The 23,906-nt window shown below is 44.1% G+C and overlaps 1 protein-coding gene across 2 annotated transcripts in view; it reads right to left on the bottom strand.

Annotated features, from left to right (window-relative positions):
- Positions 1–23,906, bottom strand: part of nbas (NBAS subunit of NRZ tethering complex) — a 547,303-nt gene that overhangs the window by 469,421 nt on the left and 53,976 nt on the right. For both annotated transcript variants that reach the window (XM_060914124.1, XM_060914123.1), the window contains exons 9-11: positions 13,670–13,768; positions 2,720–2,858; positions 2,473–2,538 (exon numbers count right to left, since the gene is read on the bottom strand). In XM_060914124.1, coding sequence (XP_060770107.1) covers positions 2,473–2,538; positions 2,720–2,858; positions 13,670–13,768 — 304 coding nt within the window. The remainder of the gene's footprint in view (positions 1–2,472; positions 2,539–2,719; positions 2,859–13,669; positions 13,769–23,906) is intronic.

The following is a 23,906-nucleotide window of genomic DNA, read 5'->3' as shown; positions in this document are numbered from 1 at the left end:
TGCTCCATATTGTTTTTGGCGAGAAGGAGCTTTTTCTGAGCCACACTTCCATTTAAGCCATACTTGTTCACTGATTGTGTTGTCATGAACATAAACCTTTAATGTGCCAACAGAGGTCTGTATGCCACATGATGTCACTCATGGATTTTTCTTTAGATCTCTGAGAATTAAATACTCTGCCCCGGACTGATTTTGCTGGGACACCCACTCCTGGGAAGATCTGCAACTGCCTTGAAGGCTCTTCATTCGTAAACAATCCTCCTCACTGTTGAATGGTGAATTTCAAATTGTTTGGAGATAGCCTTATAACCCTTTCCAGAATGTTGAGCAGCAACAGTTGTTTCTCTGAGGTCATGGTTGACGTCTTTTCTTTTTGGCATGATGTAGACACACTCCCGAGAGCTCCAGAACACCAAACAGCCAAAAGTTCTGCTTTTATAGAAGTAGTCACACTTCTTGATGATGAACTAATCTTGTGCGTTACATTAGTAGCATCTACCGGCTAATTACTTGTGGAAGCAAGAAGGGTGTACTTATTTTGTCCCACCTGGTTTCTGAATATCAGTTTACTCTTTGCGGAAAAAATAATAATAATTTTGAAATCTGTTAGGTTTTTGCATTGTCACTTGAGGTTATTTGTTTGTTTATACAAGATGGTAAGGACCACCCAATTGGTATTTTGGCCCTGATAAATAAAAACATAAAATTGAATGAGCGTGTATAACAGATCTCATAACAGATAAAAGGAGTTAGAATGCTTGGGTTGGGTTGTGGATCAGAATGAATTGGAAACCCACTGAGTAGATGTTCAGCCAAGGATTTCTACATGTTCTAGACATAACTTGATAGCAGATAGGCAGAAAAGGTTTTGACTTCCTGTCTCAATCGGGGGGGAAGAGTGGCGATGCATGTTAATTTTCAGTACAGGAGAAATCTGAAAGTTGAGTGTGAAAAGTGGAGCTGAGCTCACTTTCAGTGCTGGAGAGATCATTATTTTTGCTTGGTGGGTTCCTGTGTAATTAGTAATAAGACAGAAAACCCAGGAGATCAAGAAGTACTGACCAAAAAAAAAAAAACACCCACATTATGCGTTCAAACAGTAGCATAGACAGTTAGTAAAACAAGAGTGCTCTGACAGCACAATATCCCCTGCTGGCAACTAGGCCATAACTTTGGTAGAATGCAACTGAATTTAACGAAACTGCCGACATATAACAAAGAATCCTGTCAAGTTTTGTGAAATTCCTCCAAAAACTGTGAGAGGAGTTGATTTCAGAAGACAAGTACCCTTCCTGGGACGGATGGATGGAAATCACCATGACATAATCCCCCTTCGGGCCTTTCGGCCAGCGGGGGATAAAAACTGTAGGGGAAGTTGATTTCAGAAAGTAAGCACACCTTGATGAAATTGCCCAAGTACAAGAGTGTTAATAATCAAGGGCATAACTCTGCTAAAAATTTGCCCAAATTAAACGGAATTTCAATATGCATCTAACGGTCATATAACAAAGCCATTTGCCAAGTTTGGTGAAATTCCTCCACAAACTGTCAGAGGAGTTGATTTCAGAAGAACGTACACCCACGTGAAATTGTCAAAGTACACATTATTTAATCACGGGTCAAAACTGTGATAAAATTTGCCCAAATTAAATGATATTTCATTATGCGTATTCCTGTCATATAACAAGGCCGTTTGTCAAGCTTCGAGAAATTCGTCCAAAAATTGCAAGAGGACTTGATGTCAGAAGGCAAGTACACCTTCATGAAATTGTGAAAGCACAAGATTGTTAATCGAGGGCTGTAACTCTGGTAAAATGTGACTGAATTGAACAAAATAACAACATGCGTACTAATGACATATAACGATGCATTTTGTCAAGTTTGGTGAAATTCCTCCCAAAATTGTGAGCGGAATTGATTTCAGAAGGTGAGCACCCTTCCCGGGTGAAAAACACTCTCATGAAATTGTCAAATTATAATTTTATGACTCAAGGGCTGTAACTCTGGTAAAATGTAACCAAATTTAATGAAATTGCAATATGCGTATTACCGACATATAACAAAGAATCCTGCCAAGTTTGGTGAAATTCCTCCAAAAATTGTGAAAGGAGTTGATTTCAGAAAGTGAGCACCCTTCCCGGGATGGACAGATGGACGGAAATCACCACAACATAATTCCCCTTCAGGCCTTTCGGCCAGCGGGGGATAATAAAACTGGTAGGGGTGTTGCTTTTAATGTGCCAGTGATGATCCGGCATGATTTGTCTCGCTCTGGGTCAACTGTGTGTACACGACACGATCTTGCCCATACTGGTGAGCAATATTCTGCAGTGGAAGAGCATTGTGCCAGAGCTGTTTGCTTCAGAGTTAGTTAGAAGCTAGGTCTAATCAATGTGTTAAGGTCATTAGCATTAGAGTGGCTATAAAAGGCAGAGATAGAAAGAGAACAGAAGAGAAATGACTGATATTTACCTGTTCGTTGTTTTGCCTGGAAAAGAGACGAAAAGTGGGCATTCGGAAAAGCCCTCTCCTCTGGGACTGGATAGAACCAAGAGACCAGGATTACTATCTGTGCTAATTAGCAACCACATTCATGCTTAATATTCTCAGAATTGTGACTCTCCTGAATTACAAATTAGCAGAAATATCAGTCGACCGTGAAAGCTGAAATGAAGCCATCAGCAAGTGATAATGGAGAGAGCGTGTGCGTGTGTCTTACCGCTAGGATATCATCCTCATAGCTGGTGACCTGTTTATAATGCGGTGAACCCGATAACACCCTCCACGCTGTGATGCCACAGCGAGCGGCCATGGAGGCGGCGCCCTCATCTGACCGGCATCCACCCACCAGCAACAACCTGAGACAGGCGCAGATGAATATTAAACATCTCAATATCCCCCATTCCAAAAGACTAAAACTAATTACATGAGAGAAAATCCCAAGAGACTGGACTGTCACAAAGTATCAACTGTTCACTGTAAAGTTTTTTTTTTTTGATTATTAAAAACAAAATCAGGACCAAACCTCTGAAATGCCCTGCCACACTGCCATGTTTGTAAGAGATGATTAAAATTTTACACTGTATAATTTCATAAAATTAAAAGTGGAAAATGAAACAAAAGTAGAGAATCACTCTCATTGTGGCTGTGCCTCACTTTCTTTCTTTTTCTGTGTGTGTGTGTGTGTGTGTGTGTGTGTGTGTGTGTGTGTGTGTGTGTGTGTGTGTACTAAAGCTGCAAGAAAATGGACCCAAGTATCATACTGTGATGATAATACATCTCAGATAATAAGCAATACAATTAAAGTTGCTGACTGCAAAGTCATCTGAAATTTTTTCATTTTTTATTGCGCATGACATTTTCTTATGTCTCACAAGAACAAGATCATGCGGACGAGATGCGATCATTTTGATGTGCTGAGGGTCGCTTTTATCCATTTTGGGACTGTTTTCCTCCCACTTGAGGTAAACAGTATGACCCTATGGAAATAGCCAAACATGAGGCGCTTTAACTAATTAGCATATCTACGGAACTGCGTCACACCAAGACGGCTATGCGCAGAAAACATCGTGACTCTGCATCGACCTCGGAGCGTTTTGAGTCACGGGGATGTAATTTGTGGTTGACATTCGCGAATAGATCTGTGAAACAAAAGACGGATATATCTTTTCTCTGTTACTGTGTTATCGTGTCTTTCTCTGTAAGATCAAACCATTTGGCGTATAACTCCATACTCGCTCCCGTGGAGTCGAGCCCATGCATTCGAAGCCTAAGATAGCTAAGCGCTAGCTAGGATGATTGAGTTATCTGTCGAGAAAAATGATCCGTCATCTAACCTTGCTCTGTCTTGCAGTTGCACTCACTAGGCAGGCTTTCCTTTTCTTTTCCGCTGGCTTTTAGCTGGTGGGAGAGCAGAGTCCACCATGTTTGTCCATGCCAACTTGTTTTGGTGAAAAGTAGGTCAAACACGCCCCACGGTGGTCACATGATATTGTTGCTCACTTGCGTCGGCAATTTCCGTAATTGTAAAAACGCGGGACGCGTTTTATCTTGGCAAAACATTTACACATCGGATACACGGTGCGTGCAGCAGTGAAACATCTCGAAACTCCAACAGCAAGAGACATAAAACATTTTGCCCAGAATTCAACTTTGCAGTCAGAACCTTTGAACATGCCGGTGTTGCATTTTAATAATATAATACAACTAGAAAAAAAATGTAGGCATGAGCAAACTTAAAGTTTTATTTTAAAGGTTTATTTAAAAATAGACTGACTTTCAGATTTTTCAGGTTTAGGTCATAAAAAGAATTTTCCCTGACATACAATTATTTTTGTTTAGTAGACTGAAAGCTACTGAATTCGAATCCCAGACTTCAAATTTTATCATTATTTTTATTTTTTTATAGAACAATTAATGAATTTACAGCCACGTGGCCCTAAATTCTCCACTATTTTTCCCTGCTTCACCATGACTCAATACAAGATACTATGTCATGCATCACGTGGTGGGCTTTCCCCATTCGCACAAGGCATTGTGGGATACAGATTTGAAACAGGAGAGAAAAGTGGAGGACGCGAGTGTGTGAATGAAACGTGAAAGACCGACTACAGTCACGGAAAGCGAGAAGATGCTATGTCATGTTGTGAAGGAAAGGAAACGCAGGACCAAACTAATAAATATTGGCGGTCAGCGAGCACCTCGGTGTGATCAGCTGTTTGTTTAGTGACAGAATGATGTAACTATCAGTGCACGGTCATGGTAAACCTGTAGGGTTGCTGTAAAACCCAAAAGACGACGACAGCTAAAGGTAAACCTGAGCATGCGCAGACGGAGTTCCTCTGTCTGCTCGACAGTGCAATGTGAGTGATTTCATGCACATTATTTGCTTGGGAATCCCCTCAAATTAAATAACTTCCCAAACACAGAATGGCCCCCCTTTTTTTTTTTTTTTTTTTAGATATTACAGAAATAAATGTACGGTATATCACAATGACCAAATTTCAGAGGGAACTACATTTCACCGGTTTTATGAACTCGAAAGGCTGTCTACTTTTAAGCGTCCATTTCCATACAGCATGCTCCTACGAGTTCGGTATTTGAAGAGTCATTACTGTGACATTATTTTCCTGGGAAAATGTCATCAGGTCTTTTTCCCAGTGTGATTTGGGGAAACCTATGCATACGGTAGCCTCAGGTTCCTGTTAGTGGTGGTCAGAAGTGGAACCTGACGTGCTTTTCGGGATACTGCAGTTGTAAAGAGTGGTTATCGGTGTTACTGTAGACTTCCTGTCAGCTCAAACCAGTCTGGACATTCTCACTGACTTCGGTCTTCAACAAGGCATTTTTGTATCAAGGTGTGAATAATTGTAAATCCTAAGGATTAACCGTAGATGTCGGTGCCCCTGATGTCTAAGCTAGCAACTCGGACAACTACGACAGATCATCAGGGTGCCCAAAGACTCCAAGTGATCCAAAGAAAAAGCTCATGATAATGATATAGAATTAGGATTTATAGCAAATCATCAAGTGCTCAATAAACAAAAATGAACATCTTTTCGCTCGGCACGTGCATTGTGACAGATCCAAAGCTGTGTAAAAGATGGAGTGTGTTTGAAATTAAACACTCTTCCCCTGATCAAAAATCTAAATTCAGGAAACAGAAGTGCTGCTTCAGGTAAACGCCACACAATCTGAGCTGCCATTTTTCAGCCTTTTTAACTGCATAACATGGGACTGGGCAGGATGGAGTTCTCTTGGCCTAGCTGATGAATTTAGGATCGGTTCTTTATGATCAATATCTCCCTCGCCCTCTATCGGTCTGCTGTGACTGTGCTCCAATCCACACTCGAGCCACTATATACTGTATATGCCACAAACAGCATAGTGCATTACAGAGGTGGGCAAAGAACCCAACTTCATTACGTAAGTCAAAGTGCAGATCCCACTGGTCAAATGTTACTCCGATACAAGTGAAAGTTGTCCAGTCAAGTTTTTACTTAAGTACTGAAGTACTTGCTTTTAAAAATACTTAAGCATTAAAAGCACATTTTCTCTCAACGCATTGTTGTATTATTGCCACAACACTTACAAAACCTAATGCCATTACCAAAGACAGAAATGTGAACTCACAAAATGAACGCATGCTGTGCCATCATGGTGGTTTAACGTTAAGCGAGCTAGTCAGTGAAACTCAACCTGGCATGCAAGCAAACTCTTTTCAAACTCAAAATTACATTGGGTAGCTAACGCTACTAGGAAAGAAAGATTTCTACATTCTGTATATTTCGCAAGATTATCTCATCTCATTATCTCTAGCCACTTTATCCTGTTCTACAGGGTCGTAGGCAAGCTGGAGCCTATCCCACCTGACTACGGGCGAAAGGCGGGGTACACCCTGGACAAGTCGCCAGGTCATCACAGGGCTGACACATAGACACAGACAACCATTCACACTCACGTTCACACCTACGGTCAATTTAGAGTCACCAGTTAACCTAACCTGCATGTCTTTGGACTGTGGGGGAAACCGGAGCACCCGGAGGAAACCCATGCGGACAACATGCAAACTCCGCATAGAAAGGCCCTTGCCGGCCACGGGGCTCGAACCCGGACCTTCTTGCTGTGAGGCGACAGTGCTAACCACTACACCACCATGCCACCCTGGCTAGATTATGCTAAAACATATTTCTGAAAGCACTTCAGAGAAGTTAACGTTATTCATGTTAGCGTAACTCCATTTTTACATGCTAACTAACAAACAGTGTCCAAATTAACTAGCTATGTGTTGTTAGCCGTGGACAACTATGGCAACTTGGCGGGAAAATCCATAGAAAGTCATTTGACTAACCAGACTGCATAGCTATTGCAATGTTACCGCTAGCTCTAAAAGCACAGACAACTTTGTTGCAAGTTTCTCTTGCAATAAAATGTTTATATACCTCAATATGCTTCCGCAGGTTGGATGGCGAGTTTTTGTAGGCCGTGATGTGGTTCGTTTTCAGCAAACAAAGCAAACATTTAAAACGAAACGAATCTTTCATCCTTTCAGAAAACTGAAACATGGGTTCTAGGTATGGCCACTGTTGTGTGCGTTCTCCAGAAGAACCACCTCCTTCCATTCTGCCATCAACTGATCGTGTTCAAATAATGCTGCTGAGAAATTACTGAACTTGATTTTATTACAGTCTATGGACGTCACGTGACCCGAGTGATTACTGATCGGCTGTCTCAGTGTCACCTGCGAAAAAAACAATCACGTTTTAGAAAAGAAAAGAAGCATCCACTTTCAAAGCTGCTTCACAGTAATGAGTAACCTTGATAGAAATGTAGTGGAGTGAAAAGTATGATATTTGCCTTTCAAATGTAGTGAAGTTAAAGTCATAAGTTTACAAAAATAATACTCAAGTACAGATACTCAAAAAGTGTACTTATGTACTTCGTTACTGTCCACCTCTGGTGCATTATGAGTAGCATGCAGCCAATAGGGTACACCTGTTTGAGCATTTTTAATCACTACGGAGAAAGAGAGAGAAGACACCCCTTTTACATAGTCTGTTCAAGGCGGAAATCTGACACTTTTATTCTGTCTTGCGTTTTGTAAGCGGGTGTGCGCGCGTGTAGTAACAGAGCCGGAGTCAGCGTCAGTGTAAAAGGTACAGGCGGACCGGTGGGACAGGGGTGTAACGTTTTTGACCTTGACAGTCTACGTTCTGAGACCAGCTCAAACTCAAACGCCTCCATCTATGGCGTCTAAGGTCCGTGCACCTTTCTGTCTCAAATTGCTTCCAATTATTCTTCACTACCCCTCAACACACAGTCCTGTGCAAAAGTCTTAGGCACATGTAAAGAAATGCTGTTGACCAAAAAGGGCTTAAAAAATGAATGACATGAAATGTTGAACATTATGACCCTTTGCTTTAAAAAAATATATTAAATTAAAAAAAATTAAAATAAATAAAACAGTCTCAGGTACAATGAGTGCAGTTTTATAAGGAAATGAGCTATAGGGTTTATTGAGCATCTTGCAGAACCAGCCACAGCTCTTCTGGACACTTTGTCACACTCGCTTCTTAATTTTGCACCAAAACCCAGTAGCCTTCATTATGTTTTCTTATTCAATCTGAAAAGTGCTCTCTTATGTAATATGCTGCTCAGATACAGAGATTTTTTTTCTGTAACATTTAATGTTGTGCTGGAAAACGAGCGCTTGGAACTCTAAAAAGTCTGTATGAAAAAAAATAGGGTGCCAAAGACTTAAATAGGGTGCACAGTACTGTATTTCTGATCACACAGACATGTTGCTCTCCACTCCTCTCTTCCTTGTTTCTGTTCGTTCTCTCTCTCTCTCTCGAGAGAGAGAGAGAGAGAGAGAGAGAGAGAGAGAGCAATTTTCTGAGACACTTTTTTTTCTCAAAAAGCGGGCTTGATTAAAAGGACACACACAGACACACACACACACATTATATAATCACACACACACACTGTTGTAGTCCAGTCTCGAGTCCCCAGTGTTCAGGACTTGCCGAATCAAGTCCAATTCACTAAAGAAAATTTAGAGTTGAGTCCACTATTGATCCAAGTCGAGTCCAAGAACAAGACTCCAACTGCACCATGTGATGGTGGCTGCTTCAGTGCCATTAACATTAGTTTGTTCCTGAACATGACGTATGAACAGGTGAATGTGCTTCTCTCTATCAGGGAGTGTGAAATATTCTGTCGGAGATGGTTGGGAGACGGATGCAAGTGCAGAAGGTGTGTTTATTGATACAAGTGAAGACAGGTAAACAATCCAGAATGGCAGGCAAAATCATAAAACGGTGAAGCAGGCAATCGGTCAAGCGAGGCACAAACAGGCTATTGTAGACTCAGCAGAATCAAAGACAAGAAACAGGAAATCAGGGATCAGGAACCCAAACAAGGAAATAAGGCTCGGTAATATGTCAGCAATGCAACTCAATACTTCGCAAAGCAAGTGTGTTTTCACATTTTTTATATCGGTGCGCTGATTGCACTTTAATACTGTCGTTTAAGGCATGCGCGAAAATCTGCTTGGTGCCCACGCTGTCCGGAGTGCGCGAGTGTTGATCTGATGCATGTACCAAGGTGCGCAGGTGTGACACTCTTACATAAAATTAGTACAAAAATTAAATGTAGATATAAATATGTGCCAAGGCATGTGCTATGTAGATATTTATATCTACATTAATTTTTGTACTAATTTCATGCAAGAGTGTCACACCTGCGTGCCTTGGCACACGCCAAATTATTCAAGCATTTTACAAAAAATAAATAAAGAAAAAAATCTGAGTCCTCATCTCCAGTTTCCAAGCCAAGAGTCCTTAAAATTAGGGCACAAGTCAGACTCAAGTACTACAAGCACGCAAATTTCGTGTGTGTGTATATATATATATATATATATATATATATATATATATATATATATATATATATATATACACACACACACATACACACACACATATATATAAACAAACACACACACACACACACACACACACACACACACTAGTGCATCTCAAAAAATTAGAATACCATGAAAAAGTTCCTTTTTTTCATAATTTAATTCAAAAAGGTAAACTTTCATATATTCTATATTCATTACATGTAAAGTGAAATATTTAAAGCCTTTTTTTGTTTTAATTTTGATGATTATGGCTTATAGCTCATGAAAATCAGAAATCCAGTATCTCAAATTATTAGAATATTCCCTAAGATCAATAAAAAAAAAAAAAAAAGGATTTACAATACAGAAATGTCCAACTTCTGAAAAGTATATTCATTTATACACTCAATACTTGGTTGGGGCTCCTTTACCATGAATTACTGTATCAATGCGGTGTGGCATGGAGGTGATCAGTCTGTGGCACTGCTGAGGTGTTATTGAAGCCCAGGTTGCTTTGATAGTGGCCTTCAGCGTATCTGTATTTTTGGGTCGGGTGTTTCTCATCTTCCTCTTGACAATACCCCATAGATTCTCTATGGGGTTCAGGTCAGGCAAGTTGGCTGGCCAATCAAACACCGTAATATCATGGTCAGCAAACCATTTGGTAGTAGTTTTGGCACTGTGGGTAGGTGCTAAGTCCTGCTGGAAAAGGAAATCAGCATCTCCAAAAAGCTCGTCAGCAGATGGAAGCATGAAGTGCTCTAAAATCTCCTGGTAGATGGCTGTGTTGACTTTGGACTTGATAAAATACAGTGGACCAACACCAGCAGATGACATGGCACCCCAAATCATCACAGACTGTGGAAACTTCACACTGGGCTTCAAACACCTTGGATTCTGTGCCTCTCCACTCTTCCTCCAGACTCTAGAACCGTGATTTCCAAATTAAATGCAAAATGTACTTTCATCTGAAAAGAGGACTTTGGACCACTGAGCAACAGTCCATTTCTTTCTCTCCTTAGCCCAGATAAGACACTTCTGACATTGTCTCTGGCTCAGGAGTAGCTTGATATTAGGAATGCGAAAGTTCTATCCCCTTTTTTGAAGATGTCTGTTCGTGATGGGTCTTGATACACTGACACCAGCCTCAGTCCACTCCTTGTGAAGCTCTCCCAAGTTCTTGAATCAACTTTTCTTGACAATCCTCTCAAGACTGCGGCCATCCCTGTTGCTTGTGCACCTTTTCCAGCCATCCTTTTCAGCAATGACCTTTTGTGGCTTACCCTCCTTGTGGAGGGCATCAGTGATCATCTTCTGGACAACAGTCAAGTCAGCAGTCTTCCCCATGATTGTGGTTGTGTGTACTGAACTAGACCGAGAGATACACTGTGTTCATACTGTTTTACTCAAACTCGAAATGAAATATTCTAATATTTTGAGATTTTTTTAATGTTTTTGTACTGTATGCCATACTGATTAAAATTAAAATAGAAAAATGCTTGAAACATTTTATGTGTAATGAGTCTATAATATATAACATTTTCACTTTCTTAAATAACTGATGGAAAATATTGAACTTTTTCACAATATTCTAATTTTTTGAGATGCACTAGTATATATAAAAATGTATGTTGAGGCTGTTACTCCCCTTAAACCTGAGTTATTGAACAGAAGTGATAACGTGTTGCATATGATGCTCAGTAACTTTGCTTGTGTTTGAAGGATGGTATAAAAAGTGCACAGTTAACAAAAGCACCACAACACTCCATTCATCCACCGTCTTTTGAAAGCAGTGCCGGTTTGCTCGGGGTATTTATATTTCTGACACGTAGGTACACCGCCTTAGATGCCTTCCCTCCATTGCGACGCCTCATGCCTTGGGTTGCAGAACACTGTCTCACAATGTATAACACACACTGCGTGGCTTCATCTGGTGCAGTGTGAATCACTCACGCTGGAATATTAAGGTGCCTTCTTTAAGCCAATATTTCAGAATATCTGTGTAAAAATGGCTGAAGACTGTCTTGAAGCCAGAACTTCTCATCAGTGAAGCCAAAGACTAGTGTGAGAAGATAAGAGAAGAAAGCAGGCAGCCACATAGCTAATCTCTCTCTCTCTCTCTCTCTCTCTCACACACACACACACTTGCTTTAAGTGTAACACTGCCCCCTGGTGACAGTCCAGACAAGTGTGCTGTCCTTTTACTCACTCTCTCACACAAACGAACTAAATTTGAACACATTTGCTGCTCCTGTCAATTTTTAATTATTATTTTTTAAATCACTGTATCCTTTCACTGTGAAAGAATTAACAAAAATAAATAAAATGCAATGCTATTGCTGTCAATCTGATATAGTGATACATTACAGCATCATACATATCATGGCAATGCATTCAAAAATAGTGATATGTTCTTTTCGTCATACACCCCCCCACACCCCCCAATTTCCACAACAGCCAGCAGAGTTCATGATACAGCGACCTTAAACCTCAATTTCCCCCCAAACTCACCTGAACATCAAGCATCTCCTTGCTACACTGGGGAAGTGGATAAAGAAAATGAAGTGCAGGAGGAAAAGACGATGACAACAAAGTGCTGTGGCTGCACCTCGCTCACCTAGCTATAACAAAAGGATGGATAGAGGACGGACTGCACTGAAGAAAAAAAAATACAAATAGAGCCTTTAATTGTACAAGTACAAGCTGCACCAATAAGGCAGGTGCGTCTAATAAAGTGGTCATAGTGCAGCACCGAATGGTTCATCACTATCTTATTCCATACTTACAAAGTGCGATTAAATTAAACAGCGTGGCAGGTTTTACAAAATAATACTGAGGGCGACACAGTTGACTTGCCTAATAAACTGACAGGGCAGTGTGCAACATCAAGAGACAAATATGAAAAGCTCTGAAACACCAATTTTGAAGAGCAGGCATTTTAAATCCAGGTTGTACCTTGCGGTCCACGGTGAATTAGAAAACGGAGAAACTAACCGATTTCTACATTTGTCAGCGTGTTTTTACATACCCTTTAGGGGAACTGTATGAAATGCAAGCTTGGAACAGAAAGTTCTGCAAGACTAATGGAAGTGCAGAACTTTTAAATGTGTGTACACAGAGTTCAAACTTTCTACTGTTTCGTCACAAACCTCTGTTAGTTTGTCGAATCAAACTATATTATGCAACAAAAGCACAGATTCAGAAGGAACTCTAAAGCTCTTGGAGAGTGTATTAAAGCAGTATATATATTTTCTACCCACATTCACTGTATATGAGCAATCGCGCGTTCTGATTGGCTACTCTACTACTAGGTGATCAGCTCATATACCATGAATAGAGAAAAACAATGGGGCGGCACGGTGGTGTAGTGGTTAGCGCTGTCGCCTCACAGCAAGAAGGTCCGGGTTCAAGCCCCGTGGCCGGCGAGGGCCTTTCTGTGCGGAGTTTGCATGTTCGCATGGGTTTCCTCCGGGTGCTCCGGTTTCCCCCACAGTCCAAAGACATGCAGGTTAGGTTAACTGGTGACTCTAAATTGACCGTAGGTGTGAATGTGAGTGTGAATGGTTGTCTGTGTCTATGTGTCAGCCCTGTGATGACCTGGCGACTTGTCCAGGGTGTACCCCGCCTTTCGCCCATAGTCAGCTGGGATAGGCTCCAGCTTGCCTGCGACCCTGTAGAAGGATAAAGCGGCTAGAGATAATGAGAATGAGACGAGAGAGAAAAACAACATGGCGGAGCATGTTGCTGAACCAACTGAGGATGAAATAAAAACTCGACTCGAACCCCCCCCCCAAAAAAGGGCAACAAAACATGAAATATTCTGATATTTGATGGGAAGAACATATCTTTTTTTTTTATTTTTCAAGAATTATTATTATAGCATTTTTCACAAATTGCTACTGCCATTTCGCCGGTTTGTTTACATTCTAAGTAGAAATTACTTTGTCGGACGTTTTGTACAAAGTTTTTATTTATTGAATTTGCAAAAAATAAAAGTGCTCGGTTTTTCAAAATCGAGTGAATGTGGACAGAATAAAACAGTTATTCCACTCAATCTCATCGTACATGGCTTATAGCCAACTCGGGGCTACGCATCTCGTCGGCTATCAGCTCATGTACGACTCGATTTCGTGGAATAACTTCATTAAATAAATAAATACACGCGCGCGTGCAGGCGTGTGTGTGTATACAGTATGTATGTATGTATGTATGTATGCATGCATGCATGCATGTATGTATGTATGTGTGTGAGAGTCTACTCACCTGTGGCCTGGATGATAGATGGCTGCCGTGATGCCATTGCAGGAGTGGGTGGAGAAATTGAAGGTGTGACTTTCCTGGAAGCCCTGGTTGGTTCCGGTACTGAAAACCGAACAGGAAGCGCGTTAGCCATGTACAAACCGAACTCATCTGAGAAAGAGTGAGTGAGTACGTGTTCAAATGATTTTTAAAGAAGTACTGCAGACGTATCTGTCTTTTGAGCTGTAAACTAAATGATGTGACTGTACCATGATGGAACACATCAATTCTGGTTTTAATAATTTAATGACAAATAGCTTTTTTATAAAAACCAGCATTTTATGGGTTGAAAATGGCTCAAAACACCATCTACTGCTTTAAATCAGTGGAAGCAGCCATGGCCTGAAGGTTACAGTAGCTTTGGGCCCAAAGTGTTGGCAGGAAAAATGTGAGGGGAGTTGATTGAACGAATAGCATTTGACCCTCTCTCTGCATCACGGCTAAAAAGCCCTTGAGCAAGGCACCTACCCCCCAGAGCACAGCTGCCCACTGCTCTGGCTATGTGTGTGTGCTCATTGCTCAGTGTGTGTGTGTGTGTGTGTGTGTGTGTGTGTGTGTGTGTGTGTGTGTGTGTGTGTACACGCGTGCACGCGCATGTTCACTGCTTCAGGTGGGTTAAATGCAGAAAGGAATTTCACTGTGCTTAAGTGTATATATGACAAAGCCTTCTTCAAATCATTCCTGAACCTTGCAACACCGATGCTGATGTAGAGTTGACTGTTTGGTACTTCTCCACATCATGAAATTTTTATATATATAAAAAAAAAAAATTTATGTAAACGCCTTCTCCCCTAGCCCCCACCCTTGAACGGGAGGGGCTGTTCAAGGATATACAGTTTGTTGATTGAGACTTAGTGAGCAACTCCAGCTTCAGTGTTAAGCTTGTCAACGGAAATTTTAAGTATTAATTGACGACCTTTTATTTCATGACGACAGTGTCCTCTATAATTACTGGCACCTTTTGATGAAGTGACTTCATCTCACACTGGAGAGAGAGAGAGAGAGAGAAAAAAAAAGAGAAAAATCCAGCCTTCAGTTGAAAAATTTATTCAACGAAAAACAAAGCCCTCATCAAGAAATAATTGTTTAACACAAATAAACGTGCCACAATTATCGTCACCCCCGGAAATTATAGTGAACACATGCATCAGTGACCTTGTTTCCAATTTAAACTTGCCCATAATTGTGGAGGCCACTGCCAATTGTGACAACAATGTAAATAATTATTATTTGACAATGAAAATAACTGCAAAATCTCTGGCCATTATGCTCTCACCAGGAAAGATTAAACAAAATGGCTTACTCTGTTCAGACAGACAACCTAGCTTACTTCTCAAGGGAATTTTCACAGCCAGGATAAATATCCTTCAGTATTTCAGTATGTTAAACAATATGTTACCATCCCTGTTTCACATTCCTGATTGTAGTTGGGAAGCTGGGGAATCCAGCTCGCTCACTTATCTGCTCACAGAATGTTCACAATGCTCCTGGATTCTAACAGGTATACGAGTCAGGACACACAAAGTGTTGATCTGAACGAAGTAACATCTTCATATGAAAATGGTGGTCATCACCATCGCAGTGTACAAAATGCCACCTCCACTCAATAACTATCAAAACAGTAACAGAGTCATGCCTAACTTCAAAGAATTTCTGCATCGCAAGTCGCATACCAAGATAATTAATTAATAAGCAGCAATACTCATGATGTCATCGCCCATCCTAAAGCCACAAGGCACATTTTACAAGCATCATGAAACTATGAGAACATTTTGACTAAAACGATGACTAAAATTTGACTAAAATTAAAATGAGGTCCACTGACTAAATCTTGACTAAAACACAAGACTAAAATTACTAAAATATATCTACAATTTCAGTAAGTGACTAAAACTCAATTTAAATTTTTCAAAATGAACCCTGTGCCTCACATATCCACGCCAACCCCCTCCCCACCCCCCTCTCAGGATGTTTTTTTTTTCTAAATACAAGTGAAAGACTCCATGAGGTTGTGCTTGTGTTGAACCTACTGATTTAACAGTCGTCCAAATTTTTCAGTTTGTTTTGCCATCAAAAACAGATGCAGAGAAACAAACAGATTTAAGATCCTGAAGCTCATGACCATAAAAGGGTACCGAAAAGGCTGGTTTGACTTGGTCTTTCACAAACAATAGCTCATTAATTGATCATTAATTAATTAATTACTGTACCTGGGAAAGTACAAATGTAACATGGATTAATATTTTGTGACCATAAACTAAATTTCATGTCAGGGAATCGTGTAACTTGAACCTAAACAGAATTATGCCTGCAAAACTCCAGTATCCACCAATGCAAGGGTCTCTCTGGTACAGGCTATTTCAAAGATCCACTTCAGCACTATGACTACAAGTAGACAAAGATTTATACCCTGTAGAGGTTTACAATGGCCCAAGATAGAAATCAGCTTTTTTTCCCCCCCAAGCACCATGAAAATAGTTAATTAAAAAGCTTAGATTCCCATCTTTCTTTTGCTGATTCTGCTGGAGCACTTAAAAGAAACAAGATCAACTGTGAGCTACTGCTCACTTACGTATCCCCCTGCTCTCGCTTATATCAGAATGCAAGCAATCGAAGGAATAGGAGACTTCTTATGAATTTCAACAAATAATTAACCCTGAAACAAGTAAATAAAGAGCAGTGTTCTCCCCAGGGATTTCAAATAGCATCCTGGTAAACAGTCATTTTGAAATAGTACTTTGCTTCTTGAAATAGCGGCAAAATCCAACCGATACGTTTCGTAAATACATTCAGTCGGTAAACAGGAAGTCGATGTGCGGCAGACCTGAAAACGGTACAAGCGGTATAGAACCCCAACCTGACGCTTGGTACCAAATATCCAGCACTTGTGATTTGTAGTTGCTGAGAAAAGTGTTACGAAAATTTTGTAAATTCACACTGTGTGTTTCGTAAATACATTCAGTCGGTAAACAGGAAGTCGATGTGCGACAGACCTGAAAATGGTATACACAGTACAGAACCTCAAGCTGAAGTTTGGTACCAAGTAGCTATGATTTGTGGTTGCTGAGAAAAAGGGTGTTTCGGACTGACAGAGATACAGAGATATGGACAGACAGACAGAGGTAAACTAGTATACTGCCCCCCCCCCCCTTCCTTCGGAGTGGGGGTATTATAATAATAATAATAATAATAATAATAAATAGCATGTAATGTTTATGTTGCCGTTTTAAAATAAGTGCAGAGAAGAACCTGATAACTGGAACAAGGACTCATTTCTTTCTCATTTCGTGTCTTTGCCATGCATCAAATCAGCACAAATCCATGTTCAAACTGCGAAGTGAGGCTTCATGTGCATCACAGTTTGGCTGTTTTCCACATCAATTATGGAGCATTACAGTTGACAGGAGGAGTCTAATGTGGCATAAAAACAAACTGTCGTAAACACAGACTGTGATTTTAAGCTTCATTTGATTCATGCTTTCCCTTTGCTCCCCAATACACTATTCATAAAACAGCAAGACGCACACCGACACCCGACAGCCCACTTACATCTTTAAACACATCAATAATATGCTTAGTACAATAATTACCTCATCTTATATTGGTGTTAATGATTGTTTTAAAAAGAAAAATTTGACATCGTTATGTGCACTCATTGACATGCTTTAAACACACACGCACACATGCGCGCGCGCACACAAAAACCACTCCACACAACTTGACTTTTCAATCAGTTGTACCTAAAGCTGACAAACTGGTACATTATTGTGGCAGCGGGGGCGTGGTCAAGCGCCGGTCTGTGACAGGAGGGCGGAGTCAGGGAAGGTAAGTGGCAGAATCACTACACCTGACGTCAATTAACCTGTTTGTGTGTCTTCCCAGTGACCACGCCCTATTTAAAGAGGGAGAGCAGAGAGCAGAGGAGCTCATCCCCGAACAAGACGCCAGTCGTGTGTGTGTTGAGTGGCAAAAGTTGTTAGACTGAAAAGTGTGACAATAAAGCCCTATTTTGACCCTGATCTCTGTCCTGCCGTCTTCTGTGCTCCACCCTTCCACACGAACCGCTACAGTGGTACCGAAACCCGGGAGTGGAGCACCAACGCCGAACCGCCCCATGGAGTCTTCCCCGTTCGCCGACCTGGTCCACGCCCTCGCCACAGCCCAGCAAAGCCAGCACCAGGCACTAGTCACGCTCCGTAAGGAGCAGGAGCAGCGCTTCGAGGCCCTGGTGTTGGCCCAGCAAGAGGACCGACAGGCGTTCCGGCACCTCCTCGCGTCGGCGGGGACACCTGACACTTCCACCGCGGGCCCGTCCTCCCTCACCCTGACAAAGATGGGCCCGCAGGATGACCCCGAGGCTTTCATCACGCTCTTTGAGCAAGTCGCGGAGACCTCGGGGTGGCCAATGGACCAGCGCGCGGCGCGCCTCCTCCCCCTGCTAACGGGAGGGGCACAGCTGGCCGCGCTACAGCTCCCCGCCGACCGCCGGCTGGGCTACGCGGACCTTCGCCCGACCATCCTCCAGCGTGTGGGGCGCACACCCGAACAGCAGCGCCAGCGCTTCCGCGCTCTGTGCTTGGAGGAAGTCAGCCGGCCATTCGCGTTTGGCCAGCAACTCCGGGACACCTGCTGGCGGTGGCTGAGGGCCAACAACCGCGACGCCGAGGGGATCATCAAATCAGGTGGTGCTGGAGCAGTTAATCGCGCGCTTGCCGACAGGAACCGCAGAGTGGGTCCAGTGCCACAGCCCAGCGTCGCTGGATCAGGCCATCGAGTTGGCGGAGGACCATTTGGCGGCCGTTCCGGCGGCAGGACAGCAGACCGCCTCTTCTCTCTCTCTCCCCCTCCTCCTGTGTCCCGTCCTCGCCCCATTTCCCCACCGCGGAGGCGGGGGCCGGCACCACCCCAGCCGGCCCGCCGCACCCGCGGTGCCCTCCCGTTTCTCCCTTCTGTGTCTGTCTCTCCCCCCCTCAGGTGAGTGAGCCCCAGAACACCGGTGCAGAGAGGAAGCCCGGGCCGGTTTGCTGGCGCTGCGGGGAACCGGGCCACCTCCAACAGCAGTGCATGGCAATGGAGGTGGGCGCGGTGGTTCGGATCCCCGACGCGCCAGAAGCCGCCCTCGATCGGGCCGGAGCGTATCGCATACCGGTGAGTACCCAAGGGGATACATATCAGGCTTTGGTGGATTCTGGTTGTAATCAGACCTCAATTCACCAAAGCCTGGTGCAAAATGAGGCATTGGGGGGAGCACAGAGGGTGAAGGTGTTGTGTGTGCATGGGGACGTTCACAGCTACCCTTTGGTGTCAGTCCACATTTTTTTCCGAGGGGAAAAATTGATAGTGAAGGCGGCGGTTAATCCTCGCCTTACCCACTCTTTAATTTTGGGGACTGATTGGCCAGGATTTCGGGGTTTAATGACACGCTTAGTAGAGAGTGGGTCCTGCCATTTAACAGGGGGAGGTCCCGGTGTCGCTTTGGCGGGAGCAGCTGTCACAGAGCCGTCTACGTCATCCCCGCGTCAGAGTGAGGAGCCGCCGGCCCCTCCTCTCTCTATTGGGGAATCCCTCGCAGATTTCCCATTAGAGCAGTTGCGAGACGAGACTCTGCGACATGCGTTTGACCAAGTGAGAGTAATCGATGGTCAAACGCTCCAGCCGAATGCCACCCCGTACTTCCCCTACTTCGCGATTATGAAGGATAGATTATACCAAGTGACGCAGGACACTCAGACAAAAGAGCGAGGTCACACAACTTTTAATTCCAAAGAGCCGCCGGGAACTGGTATTCCAGGCGGCTCACTTTAATCCCATGGCTGGACACTTAGGGCAGGATAAAACACTAGCCCGAATAATGGCCCGATTCTATTGGCTGGGGATTCGCGGCGACGTTCGTAGGTGGTGTACAGCATGCCGCGAATACCAATTAGTAAATCCAGCGGCCATTCCGAAAGCGCCTTTGCGCACTCTACCTTTAATCGAGACCCCGTTTGAAAGAGTTGGGATGGATCTCGTCGGGCCATTAGATCGGTCAGCACGAGGGTACCGCTTTATATTAGTTCTGGTGGACTATGCAACGCAATACCCGGAAGCAGTGCCTCTCTGCAATATCTCAGCACGCAGTATTGCGGAGGCGCTCTTCCGCGTTATCTCCCAAGTTGGAATCCCGAAAGAGATTCTGACTGATCAAGGCACTACGTTTATGTCACGGACACTGCGCGAACTGTATGGGTTATTGAGGATTAAGCCGATCCGCACCAGTGTGTATCACCCACAAACGGACGGTTTAGTTGAACAGTTCAACCGCACCCTCAAGAATATCATTAAAAAATTCGTAAGTGAGGACGCACGTAATTGGGATAAGTGGCTCGAGCCCTTGTTGTTTTCAGTGCAAGAGGTTCCCCAAGCCTCCACGGGGTTCTCCCCGTTCAAATTATTATATGGGCATAAGCCGCGCGGCATTCTAGATGTGCTGCGGGAAAATTGGGAGGAGGGACCTTCACAAAGTAAGAACGAAATTCAATACGTTATGGCCTTGCGCGCAAAACTCCACATGCTCACCCACCTAACCCAGGAGAATTTGCGGCAGGCCCAGGAACGGCAAGCCCGCCTGTACAACAAGGGTATGCACCTTAGGGAGTTCGCACCAGGAGAAAAGGTACTCGTACTGTTGCCCACGTCGAGCTCCAAATTAATCGCCAAGTGGCAAGGACCCTTTGAGGTCACACGGCGAGTCGGGGACGTCGACTACGAGGTGAGGCGAACGGACAGGGGTGGGATGATACAGATTTACCATCTCAATCTGCTTAAACTCTGGAATGAGGAGGTCCCCGTGGCGTTGGTGTCGGTGGTTCCGGAGAAGGCGGAGCTGGGGCCGGAGATTCAAAAAGGGGCATTGGCGTCACATACCTCTCCGGTCCCCTGTGGAGACCACCTCTCCCCGACCCAACTCACGGAGGTTGCCCAGTTGCAGACCGAGTTTTCGGATGTGTTCTCGCCCCTGCCCGGTCGCACTAACCTCATAGAGCACCACATAGAGACGCCCCCGGGGGTGGTAGTGCATAGTCGCCCTTACAGGCTACCCGAACACAAAAAAAAGGTGGTTCGGGAAGAACTTCAGATCATGCTCGAAATGGGCATCGTCGAGGAGTCCCACAGTGACTGGAGCAGCCCGGTGGTCTTGGTACCCAAGGCCGACGGGTCGGTCCGGTTCTGTGTGGACTATAGAAAAGTCAACGCGGTGTCTAAATTTGACACGTACCCAATGCCTCGTATTGATGAGTTGCTCGATCGACTCGGCACTACTTGCTTTTATTCGACACTGGATTTGACGAAGGGATATTGGCAGATCCCCTTGACTCCACTATACCGAGAAAAAAACGGCCTTTTCCACACCATTTGGTTTACACCAATTCGTTACACTTCCGTTTGGGCTGTTTGGGGCGCCTGCTACGTTTCAGCGGCTGATGGACAGGGTCCTCCGCCCCCACGCCACCTATGCGGCCGCTTATCTCGACGACATCATCGTCTATAGCAATGACTGGCCGAGGCACCTCGAACATCTAAGGGCCGTCCTTAGGTCGCTGAGGCGAGCGGGTCTCACAGCCAACCCGAAGAAGTGTGCAATTGGGCGGGTGGAAGTACGGTATCTGGGCTTCCACTTGGGCAACGGGCAGGTGCGTCCCCAAATTAACAAGACCGCAGCAATTGTGGCCTGCCCGAGGCCCAAGACCAAAAAGGGGGTGAGACGGTTCCTGGGGCTGGCTGGCTATTATCGTAGGTTTATACCTAATTATTCGGACGTCACCAGCCCGCTGACTGATCTCACTAAAAAGGGGGCACCAGATCCGGTCCAGTGGACGGAGCAATGCCAGCAGGCTTTTTCTGAGGTAAAGGCTGCACTGTGTGGGGGGCCACTTTTACACTCCCCTGACTTTTCTCTCCCCTTTATGTTGCAGACCGATGCGTCGGACAGAGGGCTGGGGGCGGTTTTGTCCCAGGAGATGGAGGGGGAGAACCGCCCCATCCTGTATATCAGCAGGAAGCTGTCGGTGCGTGAGGGGCGCTACAGCACCATAGAGAAAGAGTGTCTGGCCATCAAGTGGGCGGTCCTCACCCTCCGGTACTACCTGCTGGGGTGCCCTTTCACACTCTGTTCGGACCACACGCCCCTCCAGTGGCTCCACCGCATGAAGGATGCCAACGCGCGGATCACCCGTTGGTATCTGGCACTCCAACCCTTTAATTTCAAGGTGGTCCACAGGCCGGGGGCGCAGATGGTCATGGCGGACTTCCTCTCCCATCAAGGGGGGGGGGGGGGGGGGGGGGGGGGGAGTCAGCTGCAGGCCGGACAGCCGCCCGGCCTGAGTCGGGCGGTGGGGGTATGTGGCAGCGGGGGTGTGGTCAAGAGCCGGGGTGTGGTCAAGAGCCGGTCTGTGACAGGAGGGCGGAGTCAAGTGGGAGGGAAGGTAAGTGGCAGAATCACTACACCTGACGTCAATTAACCTGTTTGTGTGTCTTCCCAGTGACCGCGCCCTATTTAAAGAGGGAGAGCAGAGGAGCTCATCCCCGAACAAGACGCCAGTCGTGTGTGTGTCGAGTGGCAAAAGTTGTTAGACTGAAAAGTGTGGCAATAAAGCCCTATTTTGACCCTGATCTCTGTCCTGCCGTCTTCTGTGCTCCACCCTTCCACACAAACCGCTACAGTTATTTAGTTAATTTCATCATTTAAGAGATTCAATCATCGTCAGCATATACCTAGTTGACAGCACTGAGGAGCATACTTCATCCTTGGACCTTCACACTTCTGATGAGTACAAATGTCTCAGGGAAGCTGTTTAGATTCAAGAACAGTCCAACTGCATGATAGAAAATAATACTGCATTTAACTAGAAGTCAAAACTCCGATGTGGGGGAAAAAAGTTAAAACACAAACGAGCTCTTCAACCTTGAGTTCAGCAAGTGACGTCAGATAAACATAAAATAAGCAGTGTATGCAGCAGCACAGTTCACTGTACAGCTCAAAAACGTGAGCATTCTGAACTCCGATTTCCCACTTCTGAGGTAAGCAGAAGTCATCAACTGGTGGATGATGGCCTGGATGGAGACCCAGTCGATGTAGTCAACAACAAAAACAGAATTTTTAAGAGCAAGTGGACAGACATGCATGTGTCTGGTTTCTGCTTTAATAGGCTCTTTGCAGCTAGAGGTCACGTTTTTGGATACCACATAGCAATGCCATAACGCCACAGATAGCAAGCTTTCAGGTACAGTGGTGCTTGAAAGTTTGTGAACCCTTTAGAATTTTCTATATTTCTGCATAAATATGACCTAAAACATCACCAGATTTTCACACATCATAAAAGTAGATAGATAAAGAGAACCCAGTTAAACAAATGAGACAAAAATATTATACTCCGTCATTTATTTATTGAGGAAAATGATCCAATATTGCATATCTGTGAGTGGCAAAAGTACGTGAACCTTTGCTTTCAGTATCTGGTGTGACTCTCTTGTGCAGCAATAACTGCAGCTAAACGTTTCCGGTAACTGTTGATCAGTCCTGCACACCGGCTTGGAGGAATTTTAGCCCATTCCTCCGTACAGAACAGCTTCAACTCTGGGATGTTGGTGGGTTTCCTCACATGAACTGCTCGCTTCAGGTCCTTCCACAACATTTCGATTGGATTAAGGTCAGGACTTTGATTTGGCCATTCCAAAACATTAACTTTATTCTTCTTTAACCATTCTTTGGTAGAACAACTTGTGTGCTTAGGGTCGTTGTCTTCTGCATGACCCACCTTCTCTTGAGATTCAGTTCATGGACAGATGTCCTGACATTTTCCTTTGGAATTCGCTGGTATAATTCAGAATTCATTGTTCCATCAATGATGACAAGCCGTCCTGGCCCAGATGCAGCAAAACAGGCCCAAAACATGATACTACCACCACCATGTTTCACAGATGGGATAAGGTTCTTATGCTGGAATGCAGTGTTTTCTCCAAACATGATGCTTCTCATTTAAACCAAAAAGTTCTATTTTGGTCTCATCCGTCCACAAAACATTTTTCCAATAGCCTCCTGGCTTGTCCACATGATCTTTAGCAAACTGCAGATGAGCAGCAATGTTCTTTTTGGAGAGCAGTTGCTTTCTCCTTGCAACCCTGCCATGCACACCACTGTTGTTCAGTGTTCTCCTGATGG

Source organism: Neoarius graeffei, chromosome 2 (genome assembly GCF_027579695.1).
Source record: "Neoarius graeffei isolate fNeoGra1 chromosome 2, fNeoGra1.pri, whole genome shotgun sequence".
In the NCBI taxonomy this organism is placed as follows: domain Eukaryota; kingdom Metazoa; phylum Chordata; class Actinopteri; order Siluriformes; family Ariidae; genus Neoarius; species Neoarius graeffei.
The sequence above is the reverse complement of the archived record's forward strand: the minus strand, read 5'-3'. Positions and strand labels throughout refer to the sequence as shown.